Source organism: Taudactylus pleione, unplaced genomic scaffold (assembly GCF_031769625.1).
Source record: "Taudactylus pleione unplaced genomic scaffold, aTauple2 ptg000788l, whole genome shotgun sequence".
Taxonomy (NCBI): Eukaryota; Metazoa; Chordata; class Amphibia; order Anura; family Myobatrachidae; genus Taudactylus; species Taudactylus pleione.
Window position 1 is genome coordinate 967833 of NW_028285190.1, and position 22200 is coordinate 990032.

The 22200-nt window shown below is 47.1% G+C and overlaps 1 protein-coding gene across 1 annotated transcript; it reads left to right on the forward strand.

The window, feature by feature from the left end:
* Positions 1–1836: 1836 nt before the first annotated feature.
* Positions 1837–16911, forward strand: THNSL1 (threonine synthase like 1). Its single transcript, XM_088457811.1, has 2 exons — positions 1837–1924; positions 13273–16911. Exon 2 carries the CDS (start codon positions 13376–13378, stop codon positions 15536–15538), a length of 2163 nt encoding a protein of 720 aa, XP_088313937.1. The 5' UTR covers positions 1837–1924; positions 13273–13375; the 3' UTR covers positions 15539–16911.
* The last annotated feature ends 5289 nt before the right edge of the window (positions 16912–22200 follow it).

Consider the following 22200-nt stretch of genomic DNA (forward strand, 5'->3'; position numbering starts at 1 on the left):
CTTTTGCGCGTGAGACCTGGCTTTACCGCTTAACACATGCAGTGGACTGAAAGCCTGGCTTGGGATTCCAGTTTCACTTTCCACAAAAAACATATATAAACAACCTGTAATTTATATTAGACAAAATGCTTTATTGAAACATCATACTTGCCTACCCTCCCGATTTGGTCGGGAGCCTCTCGAAATCGGGTGCCGCTCCCGACCTCCCGGGAAGGCAGGCAATCCTCCCGGCTGCCGCCCACCCGGCCTATCCCCCCACATTTACCTTAGAAACCCCGCAGCAGGGGGGGCCGGTGACGTGATTCGCGTCATTTGGGCTCCACCCCCTGCTTCACAATGCCTGTAATATCGACATTGTGCAGTGGGGGTGGGGCCAAAATGATGTGATGACGTGGCCCCACCTCCCGCTCCGCCCACAAATACACAATGTCTGGCTGGCCCCGCCTCCTCACAATGGCCACGCCCCCTGTCATGCCGCTCTGGCTGCTCTCTCCCGGAAGGGGCAGCCAAAAAGTCGGCAAGCCTGAAACAAATAATATTTTTTCTTCTGTTAGTTGCTATCGCCACACCTGAAGGCCTGACGAGCAGCTTCGCTGCCCGGCCAGCATGTTCAGACTGGGCATGCCGCAAGGCTACGCCCCATGTGACTAGAGTGCAAATGTGGAAAGACTGCCGGGACCGAATTTTAGCCCTAGTCTATTCCTGGATATTGCTATCATGAGATGGTGATAGTGATCCTTCTTAAATAGGTAAAGCCTGGTGACAGGGCCGTAGCTAGGATGGTGCGACCAGTGCCATGGCACAGGGCACCGCAGAGCAGGAGGCGCTGTTTGCGCCTGTCAATTTTCCTGTTTACTAACACTCACTTGTTGCTTTCTCTACTTTTATTCCCAGCATCTCCTGGCTGCCCCAGGAGTACCCCATCTCTTCCCTGGCCCTTTCCCATGAAGCCATGGCCCGTTTTCAGGTGCACTATCGTATGTCCCTATTTAAAAAATGGGGGGGGGGTGCCCATGTTTTCTCTGGCACAGGGCACCAAAAAGTCTAGTTACGGCTCTGCCTTGGGAAAGCTTATTTCCAGAGAGACAGATATAATTTTCTCTGTCGGGGTGTACCCCTAAATATGGGAAGATCTTATTTAGCTTTAATAAACAGGATACATATTTCAGTGCAAAATGTTTTCTGTGGTTGTGTTTCTATTCAAATTCATCTTTATTTTGTATTCAACAACAAGGTGATATAGACCTATGGCAAAATCAAAACATAACATACGCCATAAGGTAGGGTGACAGGGCCGTCGATGGTTTCTCACTTTTGGCAATAAACCATCGATGATTTGACTATGCACATGCGCATAGCTGACCGACACTCACCATCTGTGATCAGCCATTGATGATTACTACCGCCGATGGCCTCCAATTGATGATGAAACCACTCATCACCATCGTCATCAGACCATCGATGGTTGCTAACAATCAACGGCCGGCGACCAAGACTACCTTAAGTAAAGTAAAACCTGCAGAAGCAGACAAGTGCATAAAACCAAGAGCTGAGAAGTACAGATCAATATATATATATATAAAATATATATATATATATATATATATATATATATATATATATATATATATATATACATACATATGTAAAATACTGTTTTTTTTCCCCAAACCACTTTGAATTAATACAGGCGCATTGTCCTTGGCTATTTTGCTGAAAGTGTGTCTCACGACTCTGACCAGTCACCCCCAGCCTGATAGAGTAAACATAACAGCAACATTGCCGTTTTAATACATTTCCCTTTTAACTTAGGGGAAGTGATGCAGACATGGGAGGTTTCTTTGGCAGTGAGGGAGGCAGTGCTGTCACTGCTGTGTATGCTGCTGTCATTGTATGTCTCGTGCAGCCACCCTCAGGTGTGCAGGTAAGCTGTGTATAGCTGCCACTGTCTTGCAGGCATTTATAGACCTGTAGTGACCTAATTGATTCTACTGTAATGAGAAAGATGTGATAACGCAATGCCTGAGCTGCACTTGCATTCACATTGCCAACATTGTGAGGAAAGTTCATGGACACCTTTTGTGCCAAATAGTTTTATAGGAGCGATCGCTGGTCACTTGCTGCAGCACATGAGAGTGGGCATACAGTATTACAGCAGTTTTAGGGTGTGGTGTCTTATGTTTGTATGTTATTTCTATCCCCACCTACCACCATGCAGGTTCTATGCACATTCTATATTGCCCTGTTTAAAGTACCAGCATTGCTATAACACCAGCTGTCTTTTCTTTTTAAGTTGGTTCTAGAAGACACCTCAAGGTGCCCACACATCTGTGACGGTTCGTCGCGATGCAGGGATGCGATCGGAAATGTCCGATCGCCCATCGGAAACTTCCGATCGCCCACTATCGATGTTCTGCGTTCCGTCGCCGGATCGCAGACATTTGCCATGTTAAATGTCGGCGATTTGGCGATCACGATCAATTTTTGATCGTGATCGTCAAATCGGCAAAATCCAACATGTTGGATTTCTGCGATGCCGGGTTGCAGAATCGCGGGATTGCGGCAATCCATCGCAGATGGATGGGGCCCATTACACCTGTCACTAACTGGGCCAATATATACACAGTAATAGCAAACATCATAGCAGCTGTCATCTCACACATCATAGCGGCTGGTTGCCATGGCCACTATTTTTGTGTTGTTAACCTTTGCACAAGTTTGGATAAATCCCCCTCATTCTGCCAACATGCTATTAAAGTAAAGCAGGGACTAATCAGACATAAATGTACAACCTTGCAAAGAACTCCACGTCTAGCTGTAAAAAGAGTGAGATATAGGGGGCAATGAGGGGTGCCGGAAACATAGTAACTGCATTGAAAAAGCCGGAAACAATGTAAAGTGTATTGAAAAAGCCAGAAATCATAGTAACTGTATTGAAAAAGCCGGAAATCCATAGTAAATGTATTACAAAAGCCAGAAATCCGTAGTAAGTGTATTAGAAAAGCCGGGAATCATATTACATGTATTGAAAAAGCCGGAAATCATAGTAAATGTATTAGAAAAGCCGGAAATCATATTACATGTATTGAAAAAGCCGGAAATCATACTAAAGTGCATTAAAAAAGCTGGAAATTATAGTAAATGCATTGAAAAAACGTCAATCATACATTTACTATGGATTTCCGGGTTTTCTAATACATTTACCTTGGATTTCCGGCTTTTTCGATACTTGCAATATGATTTCCGGCATTTCCAATACATTTACTATGGATTTCCGGCTTTTCTAATACATGTAATATGATTTCCGGCTTTTCTAATACACTTACTATGGAGTTTCGGCTTTTTCAATGCATTTACTATGTTTCCGGCTTTTACCCTTTTCCGGCAATTGAGACAGATGTATGAAGCTCTGGAAGTGACAAAGTGGAGAGTGATAAACAACCAACCACTCAGCTCCCAACTGTCATGTTACAGGCTGTGTTTGAAAAATGGCAGTTGGGAGCTGATTGGTTGGTCGTTTATCACTCTGCACTTTATCACTTCCCAGAGCTTCATACATCTGCCCCAATGTATCAAACCTTTTAAAAGCAAAGTGTATTCAACTTGCAGCTCTCCAGCTGCTGTAGAACAACGCATCCCAGTATGCCCTCCTGCCATAGTTTTAGCATTCCCTAATACCAGAACTGTAGCAGGGCATGATGATATGTGTAGCTGAAAAGAGTGGACAAGTTGCCCACAGCCACCAGTCAGCTTATAGCTAGCGTTAATCAAGTGCATGCTATAAAATGTTAGGTAGAAGCTGATTTGTTTCTATGGGCATCTTCTCCAGTCTGTAGAATAGTGATGGGCAACAGGTGGCCCCTGGGACTGCACGCACAGTCCCAGCTTTCAGTTGCAACCCTCAGCTCCCTACCAGCTTTATTGTGATATTTGTTTATTATCTTATTACAGATGAGTGTCTCTTTCCTTGATTATATTAAGTACACTTGCTGTTGAGATTAATAGTTGTGCGTGGCAGCGCCATATCAGGACGGCAGTGCCCCCTGTGCTGCACTGCTGCCCCTCGCACTCCCCTCTGCCCCCTCCTCCCCCTGAGCGCTTACCTTTTTCCGCCAGGGGGTGGGTGGAGGGCGGAGATCTTCTTCGGCGTCGCTCTGCGAGCACCAAGCAGGACTGGAGGAGGTCTCTCTGCAGACCTCCGGAGCCGGACAGTTTGTGGCCGGTGATCTTGGAGGCTTCCGCCCTGTGCGGAGGCACCGGCCACACCACCCTCCCTACGGCCCTGGTGCGTGGCCCCCTTTTGAAGGTCGGAGAGCTGCCCAACGCGGCCCCTGAAGTTATCAGGTTGCCTATCACTGCTTTAAAAGGTTTGTGTGTCCTTTTACGTGTCTTACTTCGCACCCAAAGAACCTCTCTCAGTGACAGACGCTGGGTGACTTGGCCATGCCAAAAGTATTTTCCACTGAAAATATGCATATTATTTGCATAATTAAAACTACTGGAAATGACGAAACTGCATTTTCTAGCATACACTAAGCAGTGGAATTTGCGTCATTTGTACATCTGTGTGTGACTGAAAAGTGGAGAGAGATAAAGTACCAACCAATCAGCATCTAACTGCCATTTTACAGACTGTGGGCCAGATGTACTAAGCTTTGGAAAGTGATAAATTAGAGAGTGATAAACTACCAACCAGTCAGCTCCTAACTCATTTTTGAAGCACAGGAGCAGGTTGGTAGTTTATCTCTCCAATGTATCACTTTCCAGAGCTTTGTACATCTCCCCAGTGCCAGATTAAGGTCCATATGGGCCTGGAGCTGAATTTTATGAAGGGCATATTGCGTGCTGCTGCAGGATGTGTGACAAGTGATGGGAGGAATGTGATCAGTGCTACTGTAGGAAGGGCTTGTGAAACCTTCCACTCAGAGCCATCCCTGAACAAATTGGTGCCTTAGGTAAAACTTTAGCTGGTGCCTGCCCGCCACCCTTCTTCCCCAGAAATACACCGTTCAAAAGTTTGGGGTCACCCAGACAATTTCGTGTTTTACATGAAAGCTGACTTTTATTTATCAAATGAGTTGCAAAATGAATAGAACATATAGTCCAGACATTGGCTAGGTTAGAAATGATGATTTTTATTTGAAATAATAATTTTGTCCTTCAAACTTTGGTTTCGTCAAAGAATGCTCCTTTTGCAGCAATTACAGCATTGCAGACCTTTGGCATTCTAGCTGTTACTTTGTTGAGGTAATCTGAAGAAATTTCACCCCACGCTTCCTGAAGCACCGCCCACAAGTTGGATTGGCTTGATGGGCTCTTCTTGCGCACGGTCAAGCTGCTACCACAACAGCTCAATGGGGTTGAGATCTGGTGGCTGTGCTGGCCATTCCATTACAGACAGAATACCAGCTGCCTGCTTCTTCCCTAAATAGTTCTTTTATAATTTGGAGGTGTGCTTTGGGTCATTGTCCTGTTGGAGGAGGAAATTGGCTCCAATCAAGTGCTGTCCACAGGGTATGGCATGGCGTTGCAAAATGGAGTGATAGCCTTCCTTATTCAAAATCCCTTTTACCTTGTACAAATCTCCCACTTTACCAGCACCAAAGCAGCCCCAGACCATCACATTACCTCTACCATACTTGACAGATGGCGTCAGGCACTCTTCCAGCATCTTTTCACTTCTTCTGCATCTCACATATGTTCTTCTGTGTGATCCAAACACCTCAAACTTCGATGCATCTGTCCAGAACACTTTTTTCCAATCTTCCTCTGACCAATGTCTGTGTTCTTTTGCCCATATTAATCTTTTCCTTTTATTGGCCAGTCTCAGATATGGCTTTTTCTTGGCCACTCTGCCTAGAAGGCCAGCATCCCGGAGTTGCCTCTTCACTGTAGACGTTGACACTGGTGTTTTGCGGGTACCATTTAATGAAGCTGCCAGTTGAGGACTTGTGAGGCGTCTATTTCTCAAACTAGAGACTCTAATGTACTTGTCTTTCTACTCTGGCTAGAGCCTGTTTGTGCTGTTCTCTGAAGGGAGTAGTACACACCGTTGTTGGAAATGTTCAGTTTCTTGGCAATTTCTCGCATGGAATCGCCTTCATTTCTAAGAACAAGAATAGACTGTCGAGTTTCACATGAAAGTTCTCTTTTTCTGGCCATATGGAGAGTATAATCGAACCTACAAATGTGATGCTCCAGATACTCAACTAGCTCAAAGGAAGGCCAGTTTTATAGCTTCTCAAACGAGCAAACCCGTTTTCAGCTGTGCTAACATAATTGCACAAGGGTTTTCTAATCATCCATTAGTCTTATAACGCGCTTAGCAAACACAATGCACCATTAGAATACTGGAGAGATGGTTGCTGGAAATGGGCCTCTATACACTTTTGTAGATATTTAAAAACCAGATGTTTGCAGCTAGTATAGTCATTTACCACATTAACAATGTATAGAGTGTATTTCTGATTAATTTAATGTTCTCTTCATTGAAAAAAACTGCTTTTCTTTTAAAAATAAGGAAATGTCTATGTGACCCCAAACTTTTGAATGGTAGTGTAGGTGCCACTAAAAGAAGCAGCGTTGCATCCCACACAGTGTGCTTCCATGTTCCCCCTCAACATCCCACATTTTGTACTCTCTTTCCCCAAATCCCACGCTGTCTACTCCCCTGTTCCCTCTTATACATCCTATGGTGTGTGCTCCTCTGTTTCCCCTTCCACATCCCACACAGTGCGCTCCTGTTCCCCCCTCCACATCCCATACTGTGTGCACCAGTTCCCCCCTCGATCCCACATGGTGTGCACCTGTTCCCCCTCCCCTCCATCCCACATGGTGTGCACCTGTTCCCCCCCCCTCCATCCCACAGGGTGTGTACCTGCCCCCCCCCCTCCATCCCACAGGGTGTGCACCTGTCCCCCCACCTCCATCCCACAGGGTGTGCACCTTTCCCCCCCCTCCATCCCACAGGGTGTGCACCTGTCCCTCCCCTTCATCCCACAGGGTGTGCACCTGTCCCCCCCTTCATCCCACAGGGTGTGCACCTGTCCTCCCCCCCTTCATCCCACAGGGTGTGCACCTGTTCCCCCCCCCCTCCATCCCACAGGGTGTGCACCTGCCCCCCCCCCCCTCCATCCCACAGGGTGTGCACCTGTCCTCCCCCCCCCTCCATCCCACAGGGTGTGCACCTGTCCCCCCCCACCTCCATCCCACAGGGTGTGCACCTGTCCCCCCACCTCCATCCCACAGGGTGTGCACCTTTCCCCCCCCCTCCATCCCACAGGGTGTGCACCTGTCCCCCCCCTTCATCCCACAGGGTGTGCACCTGTCCCCCCCCCCCTTCATCCCACAGGGTGTGCACCTGTTCCCCCTCCATCCCACGCTGTGTGCACCTGTCCCCCCCCTCCATCCCACAGGGTGTGCATCTGTCCCCCCCCCCCCCTCCATCTCACAGGGTGTGCACCTGTCCCCCCCCTCCATCCCACAGGGTGCGCACCTGTCTCCCCCCCTCCATCCCACAGGGTGTGCATCTGTCCCCCCCTCCATCCCACAGGGTTTGCACCTGTCCCCCCCCTCCATCCCACAGGGTGTGCACCTGTCTCCCCCCCTCCATCCCACAGGGTGTGCACCTGTCTCCCCCCCTCCATCCCACAGGGTGTGCACCTGTCTCCCCCCCTCCATCCCACAGGGTGTGCACCTGTCTCCCCCCCTCCATCCCACAGGGTTTGTACCTGTGCTCCCCCTTCATCCCACAGGGTGTGCACCTGTTCCCCCCTCCATCCCACGCTATGTGCACCAGTTCTCCTCTCCATCCCACGCTGTGTGAACCAGTTCCCCCCTCCATCTCACACTGTGTGTTCCCCCTCCACATCCTACACTGTGTGCACTTGTTCCCACACCTCCCTCCATCCCACACTGTGTGCACCTTTCCCCCCCTCCATCCCACACTGTGTGCACCTTTCCCCCCCTCCATCCCACACTGTGGTCCTGTTCTCCCTCCACATCCCACACTGTGGTCCTGTTCTCCCTCCTCATCCCACACTGTGGTCCTGTTCTCCCTCCTCATCCCACACTGTGTGCTCCTGTTCCCCCCTCCACGTCCCACATTGTGCAGTCCTGTTACCCTTCCACATCCCAAACTGTATACCCCTGGTTTCATCCAAATCCCATGCTGTGTGCTCCCCTGTCCCCATAGGGTCTGTCTATGCTCACTGCTCCCCTCCATCCCCCTGCTAGTGGTTCTTTCCCCTCCACATTGATCAACTTACATTCTGTGCTCCTCCCCCCTCCCAGTGGCTGCGGACCCGCCCTCCTCAGTCTGCAATGCATTTACTGACAACATCTTCACTGGCAGCTGGCTCCTCTGACGGGGAGGGATGACTGCTGGCTGCCTCGCTCTTTCTCTGCTTCTGTAGCTGTTGCTGGGCAGGGCTGAATTGGAGAGGTTGAGCACTGAGGAGGGGACATGGCCTGATGACACCTCGGAACTCTCAGCCAGTGATCTGAGGAGTCTAAAGTATTGGTGCGTACACACGGTATCGTTATCGCTGACTGATCTTCCTGCACCTTCCCGGTGTGCTGGATGATCGATATCAATCATCCAGCACACCACCAACCCACCAACGACTGGCCCTCAGATCCCTAAGTAACCTGGACGATATCGACCAGGTTGGCCTGCATGCACGGGCGATGGTCGATATCGTCCATAAGTGCCGCACATCGCTGATCGTTTGAGGGTTGGAAGGCACGAAAAAAAAAATTAATGATAACAATATGAACGTTATCGTTCATATTATGCATTTTAATCGTACCGTGTGTACGCACCATAACAGAGACCGTATGATTCAGACTCCTTGGATCAGTGGCTGAGGCTGAGAGATCTTTTATAGCATTCTCGGAACTCGACGCCCGAGGCAGGCAGATGTCGACCCGATGGGCAATGAATGTACAGGACCTCGGACAGCCTTCAACAGGAATATTTGGGCCTACATACATGGAGAGGCTTGGAGCTGCAGCTCCATCTTTCCCATTGTTAATCCGTCCCTGCATCTCCCCTTGTTTAATAAATGACAGTTAGGAGCAGATTGGTTGGTACTTTACCTCTATCCACTTTATCTCTCACCAAGATTTGATACACCTCCCCCTGAGTTTGAACCTGTGTTCAAAGGCCTCCGATGCTAGGATCAGCAGATTTTCCACATGCTAAGGTGTTTATGTATCAAGCAGGGAGAAATGGCCCATAGTAACCAATTAGCTCCTACCTATCATTTTATAGACTGTGAGCCCCATTTATAAACGAATGTAAATACCAGCGGCATTTTTCGTTTGTTATCACTGTGATACAAACGAAAATGCTACTAGTATTTATCAATACTTACCCCTCCGGCGAGGTCCAGCAAAGTCCTCTTCTTCTCCGAGGTCCTCAGCCTAACACTGCCAGCGACTGGGTTAGTGTAATGCGTATGCGCGATGATCCGTCTGCACAGGTGCACGGCACGGGGACTGATCCACTTATCCACGCTTTGCACTGCTTGATACGTAAACCCCCAAGTTCCGTCGTGCTTCACTGCATCTTTGCACGTGTGTAAAACCAATTCCTAAAGTCAGTCTAGCTCAGGGGTGGCCAACCCGCGGCTCTCGAGCCACATGCGGCTCTTTTGAGTTTCCGATGCGGCTCCAGGCTCGCGGCTCGGCAAACCCCCACTAGTACTGAGAATGCTGGTCTTTGAAGCGTTCAGAGACTAAAGAAGCCTCTGATCGCTTCAGAGGCCAACGTTCCCAGTAATTCAGTGCGCGGGTTATGTCATGATGTCACCTGCGATGTGAGGAGCCGCGCGCCTGCTGGATCCAGTTAGATCCAGCAGGCAGCAGCGACGGCGGGACTCGGGAGCCCTGACGGCGTGGAGCGATACCATCATGAAGACAGGTAAGTTTCTTCATAGGGGTGTGGGCGGGGAGGGGGAACTAGTACTGGGGGAACTACCTTAGGGGGCACGACTACAGGGAGTATTGCAGAAGGGGCACAACTACTGGGGGCATTGCTTAATGGGCACAGCTACAGGGGACATTGCTGAAGTGGCACAGCTACAAGGGGCATTGCATAAGGGCCACAACTACTGGGGGCATTGCATAAGGGCCACAACTACTGAGGGCATTGCATAATGGGCCACAACTATTGAGGGCATTGCATAATGGGCACAGCTACAGGGGGCATTGCATTAAGGCCACAACCACTGGGAGCAGGGCTTAATGGGCACAACTACAGGGGGGCACAGCATAATGAGCACAGCATAATGGGCACTGGCTTTCTCAATGTATTTTATGTGGTTCTGGATTTCAATATGTATTTTATGTGGATGTGTGTTTTAAATGTATTTTATGTGGATCTGGCTTGTTTGTGTGTAGTTTATGTGAACGTGGCCTTTTCAATGCTTTCTATATTGCTCTGGCTTTTTCACTTCAACAGTGAAAAAATTATTTTGGGAACTTTATGTAAATTGTGTATTTTCAATGTGCTGGGCTTGCCGCCAGCGTGACTAAAAATAGGGGTGTGACACAAGGTCATGCTTCTGCAAATGTCATACCAAAGGTGTGTGCACAAATAATGGAACGTGGCCTTGTGACAGCTAGGCCACGCCCCAGTTTTTGCGCACGAGCCTTCGTCTCCCTCATGCGATCGGCTCTTCCACTTAAAACAAAAAAACTTGACCACAGATTTTTTGGGGGCTCTTTGCCTCTGACTGGTTGGCCACCCCTGGTCTAGCTTCGCTAGTGAGTAGCATTATGCTGCATTTTTTATGCTACTAAGATACAAAATGTAAAGGAATATACTGTGCGCTACTCCTTTCAGAGTGTCTCAGTTGCACCGGGCATCTTGCATCGTATGGTGTAAAGACCCTCAGTGTATGTCGGCCCCATTTTCTGGGCGGGCTGTACGTGTCCTTGTACACAAGAGCGGATCACAGAAGCCAGCAAGAGGCGTCAATTTACACAAGATGCCTCCTGTGGCTTTAGCACAGGGATGGGGAACCTTGTTTCTGTCGAGGGCCATTTTGATATATATAACCTTATTCGTGGGCCCGGTGCAGGCCACGCCCCTCCATGTGATGTCACACGGGGAGGGGGTCGCAATCGCCAGTGATTACAGCAATGCCTGGAGCATCCTGAGGATGCTACGGGGAGCTGTAAGGGCAGCGGTGTGACCTTCTGAAGCATCCTAAGGACGCTCCAGGCGACACTGCTGCATAGGTTTTGGCTGCAGGGCGTCATTATAGGCACCCTGCTTTCCAGATTAGGCTAGCAGAAAAAAGCTTAGAGATCCAGACCAAATGATTCGGGGGCCTTATACGGCCCCGGGCCTGAGGCTCCCCATCCCTGCTTTAGCATATTATAGCACAGCAGCTGTGGCCGCAGATGCAGCTGCTGTGCTAATAGCATAGAACTCTGAATTTGGTGCAAAGATTAACCTTGTCAAGCTACTCAAAAGCCACCACCAAGTAACCTGGTTCATAGATTGTTAGACTACCACGTCCTCACACTGACATCACAATCGGAAGAGGCAGTATCATTCTCATCAGTGAGGCAATTGTACACCGGATGCTTCGCCAGTAGCTCACTACTGTGCTACGTAATAAAATACATAACAACTTTCCGCCCTAAACATTTTTCTTACAGATGTAATAGTGTTCATTCTAGCACCCGGCACCTGTCACAACCCGTGCAGTTCCTTTCTCTTGCCTGGGGTGTCACTCTCTGCTCTGGTGCTTCTAGCACACTTTGGTCTGTATCTCAGCAGTTTGTTGCATTAGCTGAGTGTGCTAGAAGCACCAGAGCAGAGAGCGACACCCCAGGCAGGAAAGAGGAACTGCACGGGTTGTGACAGGTGCAGGGTGCTAGAATGAAAACTGTAATGGTGGATTTTTTTTCTTTTTTACCTCAGAATATAACTGTCTTGTAAAGCGCTGACATGCAATGCTGTACACTGAGGAATCGTGCAATAAAATATAAAAAAATAAAATGTTACTTTTACAGAAAGAATCTCCTTGATTACTGTCAAATTATAGTCTGTGTCAAATGTACTATATATAATATGTGTGTGTATAAAACGGATGTGGCATGATATGCTGGAATCAGTATGATTTACCGCCAGCCACATGGCCGGCGGTTCAAATCCCGGCAGTGCGGCAAGGGTGAAAATCCTGATCGTACATTAAGGTAAGTATTGCTAACCTTTCTAACCCCTCTATCCCTAACCCTCCCTTAGGGGTGCCTAACCCTAACCTCCCCCCAAGTGCCTAACCCTAACCTCCCCCCAAGTGCATTTACCTAAATCCCCCTTCCCCGCAGCCTAGCCCTAAGTTTCCCGGGGAGGTGCCTAACCCTAACCCCCCTTCCCCTAGCCTAACCCTCCCGGGGGGATGCCTAAACCTAAGTCCCCCCGGGAGCCCTAAAATCCAAGCCTCCTGTCATTAGATCCTTGGGATTAGACAGTCGGGATGCCGACGGTCGGCATTCAGACCGTCGGCATCCCGATATGCTGACATGAGAATGTAGACACTGATGAAATGTTCACATGTTAGAATGTCATCATATCCTCCCTGGTGGCCCAGGAGTGACTTGCCTGCTCCTGATGGCTGTAACGTCTACATTGGCGTCTTCCGGGTCTCGGCAGTTATGTGAATGTCAGTTCCTGCAGAGAGATCTGATGGAGGGGCATTCCGGTGAGTATACCTTCCCTACCCCTGACCCTCCATCTATTGTCTAACCTTATCCCCCCCCCCTTTTTCAGACTAACCCTATCTTCCCCCTAGTGTCTAACCCTCCTAACCTGCAGCCTAACCCTAATGTACACATTCTGACAATGTCTGCATTTCACATGTTGACAATTTGAGAATGTCGTCTTGTTGCCCATCAACATTTTAACAATGGACAAAAAAGCATAGACTGCCTGAAGAAGAGGGCAGCAGTTTGGTGAAACGCGTAACCAAGTTTATGCAGTTTATCACCTGCTGGCTAGTTCGCGCACTCCGATGCATGTGCAGTACGCAACAATCGGCCGTTTGCTTGCGTAATCGCAGTTGCGTGCGGTAGTGAATCTGGCCCAGTGTACAAAGTCTTGGATATGTTTTTTTGTGACACTTAATTCTGTCTGAGTGCTGCTTTTTGAGCTAAAGGGATCTTGATCTTTGCTTCACTATTAAAAACCACACCAGTCTGTCTGTATTCTATATGCAATTATTAAGTTAAAATATATATATATATTTTTTTTTGCAGTAAGCTCTGCAAAGGAACCATCACGTTCAAATATATGGAAACTAATGTCGGTTAGAAGAAAGAATTAAGCATTGGCCTCTGCAGTCTGCATTCCACAAATAAAATGTTGAAGTTGCTGTTTTTAAAATCCTTGGCACATTCCAAGCTACGGAAATCATGGATGTCAACTCTGAGCTCTCTAGTTGGCGAGAAGAATCTCATACTGATGGGGCCTCCGGGGTCCGGGAAGACCTCTGTCGGTAGAGTACTTGGTGAGAAGCTGGGTTGCCCGGTTATAGATGTGGATGACGATGTCCTTGAAAAAAGCTGGGACATGAGCGTCTCCAATAAATTGCAAGAAGTTGGTGATGAGCAGTTTTTAGAGGAGGAAGGAAAAGCCCTCTCACAGTTCTCAGCATCTGGAACTGTAATTTCCCTGACTGGGTCCAACCCTCTTCACGCTAGCAGCATGGAACACACAAAGAAAAATGGAATAGTTGTTTATCTTGATGTCCATATACAGGATATCATGGAGAGGCTTGAGAGAATGAAAGTGGATCGCATTGTTGGTCAAAGGTCCGGCAATTCAGTCGCTGACATACTTCAGAAGAGGAAGCATTTCTATAAAAAGTGGCATGACGTGCGTGTGTTTTGTCAGAAAGGCGATTGCATAGAAGTTGTAGCTGACAAAGTAATTGATGCAGTTAAAAGGTATGAGAATGCACAGTGTGAAACCTTTGTATCTACCAGATCTCATGGTTCTGAAAGAGACACAAGCATAAGCCAGTCAAAGTTCTTCAGTGATGTGCTTATAGAAGGCTTAGCCGCTGACGGAGGACTCTATGTTCCTGAAAACGGCTTACCAAAGCTCACCCCTGGGGAATGGGGAAGACTAGTGCAATCGTCTTATGCTGAAAGGGCACAGATCATTTTGGAAAAATGTATACACCCATCTGATATCCCATCTGTAGCTTTAGGAGAAATCATTGAAAAAGCATATGGCGAAAATTTTGACTGCCAAAAAATTGCTCCAGTCAGACACTTGTCGGGTAATCAATTCATCCTTGAACTTTTTCACGGGCCAACGGCTTCTTTCAAGGACTTGGCATTACAGTTAATGCCTCATATTTTTGCCTATTGCATCCCAAATGTGGGTAACTACCTAGTCTTAGTAGCAACTTCTGGAGACACAGGAAGCGCCGTCTTGGATGGGTTCGGTCGCCTCAGTGACCTTGACAAGCGTAGAATTGCCGTGTTTTGTCTGTACCCCGAAAATGGAATAAGCCAAGTGCAAAAATCCCAAATCTTAGCCTGCCAGGGAGAGAACGGATTGGCACTGGGAGTCCAGACTGATTTTGATTTTTGTCAGAATGCTATAAAAGAAGTGTTCACCAATCCGGAGTACACTGGCTTTCTTACAGCTGAATACGGGACAGTTCTAACTACGGCTAATTCCATCAACTGGGCCAGACTGCTTCCTCAGATTGTATACCATGCATCGGCCTATCTGGATCTGGTTAGCCAACGTGTTATATCATTTGGGAGCCCAGTTGATGTATGTATTCCCACAGGGAACTTTGGGAATATACTGGCTGCACATTACGCAAAGCAAATGGGAATTCCAATGCGAAAACTCATCTGTGCATCGAATCAAAACAATGTTCTGACTGATTTTATAAAAACTGGACTTTATGATCTCAGGGGCCGGAAACTGCAGCAGTCCTACTCCCCAGCTATTGATATCCTTAAATCTTCCAATTTAGAGCGGTATTTACATCTTATAACAAACCGAGACGGTCGCCTGGTTAAGGAACTTTATAGCCAGTTGCTGAGCCATGGTCATTTTCAGTTGCCGGATAATTTATTCCGCCGTTTGCAACAGGACTTTGTTGGCGATTGGTGCTCGGAGGCTGACTGCTTATCAACTATACGCTCTGTTTATAATACAACAGGATACATTCTGGACACTCACACAGCTGTCGCCAAAGTAGTTGCTGATCGGGTGCAGGACCGGACTTGTCCCGTTATCATTGCATCTACAGCTCATTATTCCAAGTTTGCACCTGTTATTTTGCAGGCGTTGAGGATTGAAGAAATTAAGCAAAGTCCATTAAGTCAGCTGCATGTGTTAAATTCCTTCCAGCCCTTGCCTCCTGCTCACAGATCTATGTTAGGGATGCTTAAAGGGCAAGAAGCACATAAGAGCCATGTTTGTGAGGCCGATCCGAGCCATATTATGAACTCTGTTGAAAGCTACCTACAAAATGTTTTTTTGAAAGTTCATTAAAGGGGGTGTCCGCTAAGTTCTTCTTTTTTTGGTTTCTCTTTAAAAAGCTGGATGTTTTATAAGAGGGAGGGAGGGAAAACAACTTATTTCCGCATTATTACTGCACCAAGGGCCTGATTTTTTTCTACGCAAACCCGATGCTTTACGTACAGTCTTATCGTGGGGCGTTCTGCACATGTGCAGAGCAGTTCCAGCGTGATCGCTCGCAGTGCCCCCTGAGCAGCAACCTGATTGACAGACTGCGGCCGTTTGGGACATGGAGGGGGCATTCCACAAAACGGAGCTGTCATCTCCATTTGTAGGAGTGCAGAGGCCAGGGCCTGCGTCTTCCGGCCCAGACTTGTGGTTGTAAAATCACCGGCCATCCTGCGTAACCTGAGGGTAACTCAGATGGCCGATGGTCTTACAAGTGATCCGATGGCTGCATCCTTGGATACAGAAGTGGATAACAGAAGCTAGCAGGAGGCATCTTTCTACTACAGATGCCTCCTGCTGCTTTGCATATGTCAGCATCGCTGCCGTGTCCAAAAACACAGCAGCGATGCTAAATCGGCCCGTATCAGAATCGGGCCCTAAGGACGACCATTATGCCCCCTCCAGGCAGAAGGGGTTACGAAAATAAAACAAATGCAGATCAGCAACGATTTGGCTGTAAGTTCTCAGTGCAACATTTATGTGGTGTAAATTAAATCAGGCCCTAATTTAGTTTTCTACGTGATAAATAAATGTTACTTTTAGATGGGTTCTTTTAGGTAAACACCACTGTATGGAGGCAAGGAAATGACCTCAAAACATAATTATCTCTGCTTAGGCAACACACATGCAGATTCCATGGCATGATGTGGTCACGTGACTTGCGCTATACTGCTGCCAGCGATGGAATTCATTAAAATTCTGCTGGTTGAGGAAACAGTAATGGTGGAGAAAATGCAAATCTATAGGTAGTAAGTATGTTGCTTTGAGCGTGATATCTGGTGAAATGATGGAGCACAGATAAGGGGCGGAGTCACTGGCGATGAGACTGAGGAAAACTGCAGCGAGAGGAAAACCTTGCTGAGAATAGATACTTGAGCAGGGAACTGTTCCCTAGATACAGGAGCTGGAACAGATGATTAATCCAGCGCAGGTACCGTAGCAAATAAGGTATTGCTTAGAAACCAGATAGAGGCCCTCTGGGTGGTGTACGCAACCTTTAACTCCTTCCTGGCACTGGGAACACATTATGAGTTGCAGAAAAATGTGTCCTGTAACTACCAATGGGTGATGAGCAGGTTGAAGTTACCTTTTGGGAGGATTATGTTGCTAGGATTGTGGTCTGTGGATTAAACTGTTGCCATAGATTTACGTTGCAATAAAGTTAAAAAGCGATAATATACCAGTTTTATTGATTTCTAGAAATTGCTTATTATTATCATCTTATATTATAGTTCAGACTATTAGTTTGTGCAAAGCGGGGCTTGTGACGAGACCCTTCTGGTAGGGTCTCGTCCGTCGCAAGCCCCAGAGAGCTTCCTGCTCTAACAGAGCAGGAAGCTCTCCACTGACATCACTGGTGCCTCCCACAAACGGCAGGCATTCCGTTTGTGTAGCCACCCCCTCGCCCCGCCTACAAAACGGGGCGAGCTGTCGATCAACATCGGCAGCCGTCCCGTTTGTAGTGAGTCCCCGTGCGAGAGAATTTCTCGCTCGCTCTGGGGCTTGCACATGCGTGCGGCACCTGCCACATGTGCGCAGTACCCCACCATCGACCCGTTTGCGAGCGCTATGTGCTCGCGAGCGGGTCTGAAACAGGCCCTAAGTGTGGATCTTCAGAGTCATCCATACCGTCCCTATCCACTTGCGAATGAAAGTTGCTATAATCACTATCAGCGCGCATTGGAAAATTGACAATTTTTATATGCTGACTTCTGCATAGCTCGCATTCCAACTGCACACCCATGAAATGCCCCTGCAACAGTTGCCGGCCATTTACATACAGTATATACAGATATTGCTTTCCCTGTTTTTTTGTGGATGACAATGGTTCACGTGGGAAAGGGGAGACTTGTGTTTGTTTTACTGTCTCAAGCACATATAATTTCCCTACAGGGTGGGCTGGCTATTTTATTTATTACTAGCTGGGATAACCGGCGTTGCCTGGGTTGAAGGCTGGACCCTGAAGTATACCTGCAGCATTTATTTGTTTACATTGTCCTCACCTATAACCCCATTCCATTGATCCTGAAAAGGACCCCACTGGTTGCTAAAATGCATGCAAACAGTGACGTACCTAATGTAGGTGCAAGGGGTGCAGCTGCTATAGTGCCCGAGTTGCTTCTGTGGTCCTCCACTCCCCCTGCATCCAGTCACACAGACAAGGTGGGCTGTTGAGGGGGGCCCAGGTGTCAGGGATGTTGACTTGGTGCCGACCCACCAGCTGATTTCAGCTGGCGCACTGGTAGGCAGTCATTGAGAGACAGCGCTGCCGGTCATGAGGCAATCAGAGCTCGCGAACTGGCCCATCAGCGAGCTCCGATTGGCTTGCGACTGACACCAGATTCAAATTGCACCGGTGTTGCTGTCCATGTATGCTAGTGTGCCAGCTGTAATTAGCTGGCAGCCCTGCCCCAAATCCATACCTGCTAGCTGCTGATGGCACACAGGGGGGGGCGGGGGCTTTTAAGATCTTGCTATATCGATCACAAAGTTGTAGTTACGTCCTTGCATGCAAACACAAAGGCTCTAGATTTAAAATGAACTTGCGTGAGTCATAAAGTTTACTCAGACTCTGAGGTTAAAAGGATACTTTTATAGCTTTCTCACAGGTTTTTAGCAGACTGACAATTTCTACTGGAGCCATCCCCGGAAACTGTATAATTTAAGAGTGTCCCCATTTTTATGTGTGACAGTGTGTGGCCCTGACAAAGTTCAAACCTAGGCAAAAACCTAATACTGGTCAAACTACACCACCATGCCAAATTTGGTGAAGCTAGGTCCAAAACTCTGGCCATGCATAAATGACAAACAGTCAAACACGCTTTGTCGCTTATTATACAGAGATATATATATTAAAGTCTGTGACTTCACTCAGTAGTTGTAAGGAGGTCCACAGGTCCAGAAGGAGTTAATGTAAACACACTCACCTCTTACCCAAGGGTAAAGTGACAGTCTGGCACTCACATTCAGTTCCAAGAGCATGGCAAAACATGCAGACTGGCGTGTTGTTAGGTGATCCTTGTCAGTTTTCATCTGGGGCTACATATAATACATTGTATATAGCACACACACACACGTGTGTGTGTGTATTTATTTATTATTTATTACCAGTTATTTATATAGCGCACACATATTCCGCAGCGCTTTACAGAGAATATTTGGCCACTCACATCAGTCCCTGCCCCAGTGGAGCTTACAATCTATATTCCCTACCACAAGCGCACACACATACACACTAGGGTTAATTTGTGTTGGGAGCCAATTAACCTACTAGTATATTTTTGGAGTGTGGGAGGAAACCGGAGTACCCGGAGGAAACCCACGCAAGCACATGGAGAATATACAAACTCTGCACAGGTAGGGCCGTGGTGGGAAACGAACCCATGACCTCAGTGCTGTGAGGCAGTAACGCTAACCATTACACCATCTGTGCCCTACATATATATATATATATATATATATATATATAGATAATATTGTGTGTGTTCTTAAACAGATGCAAGGCATCTGTTGGTTATAATACGTTGTGCTGCATTGGTCTTTTTCATGTATGGATTCCATATAGCCTACATTTAATTTGCATTGTGATCCAGCTACTATATAAAAGCGAAAATTTTCATACGAGCGTATTAAAATACGGCGGAGGCAACTAAAGAAAAATTGAAATCAAAATTAATTACTGTTAATTTTTAATTAATTAAAAATCACAATTTTTGTTTAGCATTCGCCCTCTACAGGTCAGGTACGGAATTAGAAAAGGATTTAGTTTTTCTACTATTTTTTCAAGGCATATGGGTAGGGCCTCGGAGCAAGCGTTTTGTTTTGTCATGATCTTAATGTTTATTATGGAAGAGAGCTTTAGCAGGCTTTGCCAGCATTCTCAGCTCTCTGACTATACCAAATTACGCAACAACATTGACTTCTTTCTTAGAAGTGTTTCAAAATTATGACTTTGCAAGGACCCTGCTGTACTGTGAGCTGCCAAAATATTACACTTAGAATGCTGTAGATGGTCATCCTGGTATCAGAGCAACAGAAGCTCTTGGCCGTGTTTACCCTGTGCATCCAACAAATTTTGAATGCTTCTATCTCCGAAATTTGTTTTACTCCATTACAGGTCCTACTTCCTTCGAAGACCTTAGGACTGTTGATGTGGAAGTTTGTCACACTTTTCATGAGGCCTGTCTAAGGAGAGGTTGGTTGGAGGATGATGTTTAAACAAACATTCTTAAAATCCCGGGCAACGCCGGGTACTCCTGCTAGTTTGAAATAAAACTGTTTTGTGTCTAAAAATGAATTACTTGTACTCAGTCCATGTAAATTTATTTTTGATCTCAAGTGACCTCTGGTGGTTTGATGAGACCAGTGCATGTACAGCAGTATAACAATTTCCAGCGTATACTGCATGATTCCTATGGTGCATACACACGATCAGATTTTTCCTTCAGATATGAACGATAACGATTTAAAAATCGTTCAGTCGTTCATATCTGAAGGAAAATCGTTCATATCTGACATGCCTGAACGATGGACGATCAACGATGCGCGTTCCCGTTTGTCAGATAACGATATCTGACATCTGATGGGTTTGCAGTCAGACTTGGACGATTCCATTCATTTTAATGCAGTCAAAAATCGTTCAATCGTTCAAATCGTTCAATCGTTCAGTCGTTCATCTGACAAGTCTGACAAATCTGACCGTGTGTATGCTCCATTACTACTGCATTAGCGTTTCTGTTTTGGTGCGGTATAATTAAAAACCACTTGACTTAAACAGTCACATTTGTGAAATAATGTGGGAATTAAGAACACCTTGGATTTGCATACCTAAACTAATTAACTTCTTTTTCCATCTGTCTTTTTCATCAAACATGTTGTGTACAGACATCTTCTGTGTCTCATAAAAACAGAAAAAAAAGGAACAGTTGCTTTAATAAAAATCCATTGAAATGGATTTGGGTTTTATTTGCTGCTATCCCCCCCCAAAAAAAAGGGGAGGGAGAAGGGGAGAATATTTGCCAACTCCTTATTTAGAAATAGCCAGAAAAGAAGACTTTGGACAGTGCCAATTAGATGACCATTAGAGCCATATTAAAAAAGTATATAAAAAATATCAAATGTTAAATGAATGAAAAATCTGGAATAAGCTATTTATCACATTTATTTAAAACCATAACCACCCCTTAAAAAAGACAATATGCAAGAAGCTGTATATAATAAAAATACAAGGTACCGTATATACTCGAGTATAAGCCGAGGTTTTCAGCACATTTTTTTTGCTGAAAAAGTACCCCCTCGACTTATACTCGAGTGAAGTGTAGCGCTGACCGGACGGAGTTCGGTCAGCGCTACACAGCACAAACACACAGCTGCCGGAGCCGGCAGCTGTGTGTTTGCTGTAATCAGCAGCCGCTGAGAGTCTGTCAGACTCTCAGCGGCTGCTGCTGCTCCCACTGCGGGAGCCATCTTCCGGCTCCCGCAGTGGGTAATGGGAGACACGTCGTCATGACGACGTCTCTCCCATGCAAAGCGGCCGGAGGAGCGGATAGCGGCGGGACCAGGAGCGGGAGTTTCAGGTAAGTGATTTTTTTTTTTTTTCTTATCACGTCTCTCTCTACTGGGGGGGGGACTACAGGGGGCACTACCAGGGGGTGATTACTACAGGGGGCACTACCAGGGGGCGATTACTACAGGGGGCACTAAAAGGGGGGATTACCACTGGGGGAACTACCAGGGGTGATTACTACAGGGGGCACTACCAGGGGGGGATTACTACAGGGGGCACTATAAGGGGTGATTACCACTGGGGGTACTACCAGGGGGGGATTACTACTGGGGGCACTGAAAGGGGGGGATTACCACTGGAGGCACTGAAAAGGGGGATTACTACTGGGTGCACTACCAGGAGGGATTACTACTGGAGGCACAACCAGGGGGAATTACTACTGGGGGCACTGAAAGGGGGGATTACCACTGGAGGCACTGAAAGGAGGGGAGATTACTACTGGGTGCACTACCAGGAGGGATTACTACTGGGGGCACAACCAGGGGGAATTACTACTGGGGGCACTGAAAGGGGGGATTACCACTGGAGGCACTGAAAGGAGGGATTACCACTGGGTGCACTACCAGGAGGGATTACTACTGGGGGCACTACCAGCTGCTGCCATTTCCCACACTAGGCTTATACTCGAGTCAATAAGTTTTCCCAGTTTTTTGGGGTAAAAGTAGGTACCTCGGATTATATTCAGGTCGGCTTATACTCGAGTATATACGGTATCTTCTATCCGGTACAATGAAAAATCCCCAGTGTACTGCTGGCCTGGCCAACCTGTGGCTCTCCAGCTGTTGTGAAACTACAAGTCCCAGCATGCCTTGCCAGAGTTTTAGCATTCCCTAATAGCAATACTGTGGCAAGGCATGCTGGGACTTGTAGTTTCACAACAGCTGGAGAACCACAGGTTGGC

Bases quoted from the DNA above. Each gene is read 5' to 3' on its own strand.
- THNSL1 (XM_088457811.1), top strand. From the start codon at position 13,376: ATGTTGAAGTTGCTGTTTTTAAAATCCTTGGCACATTCCAAGCTACGG.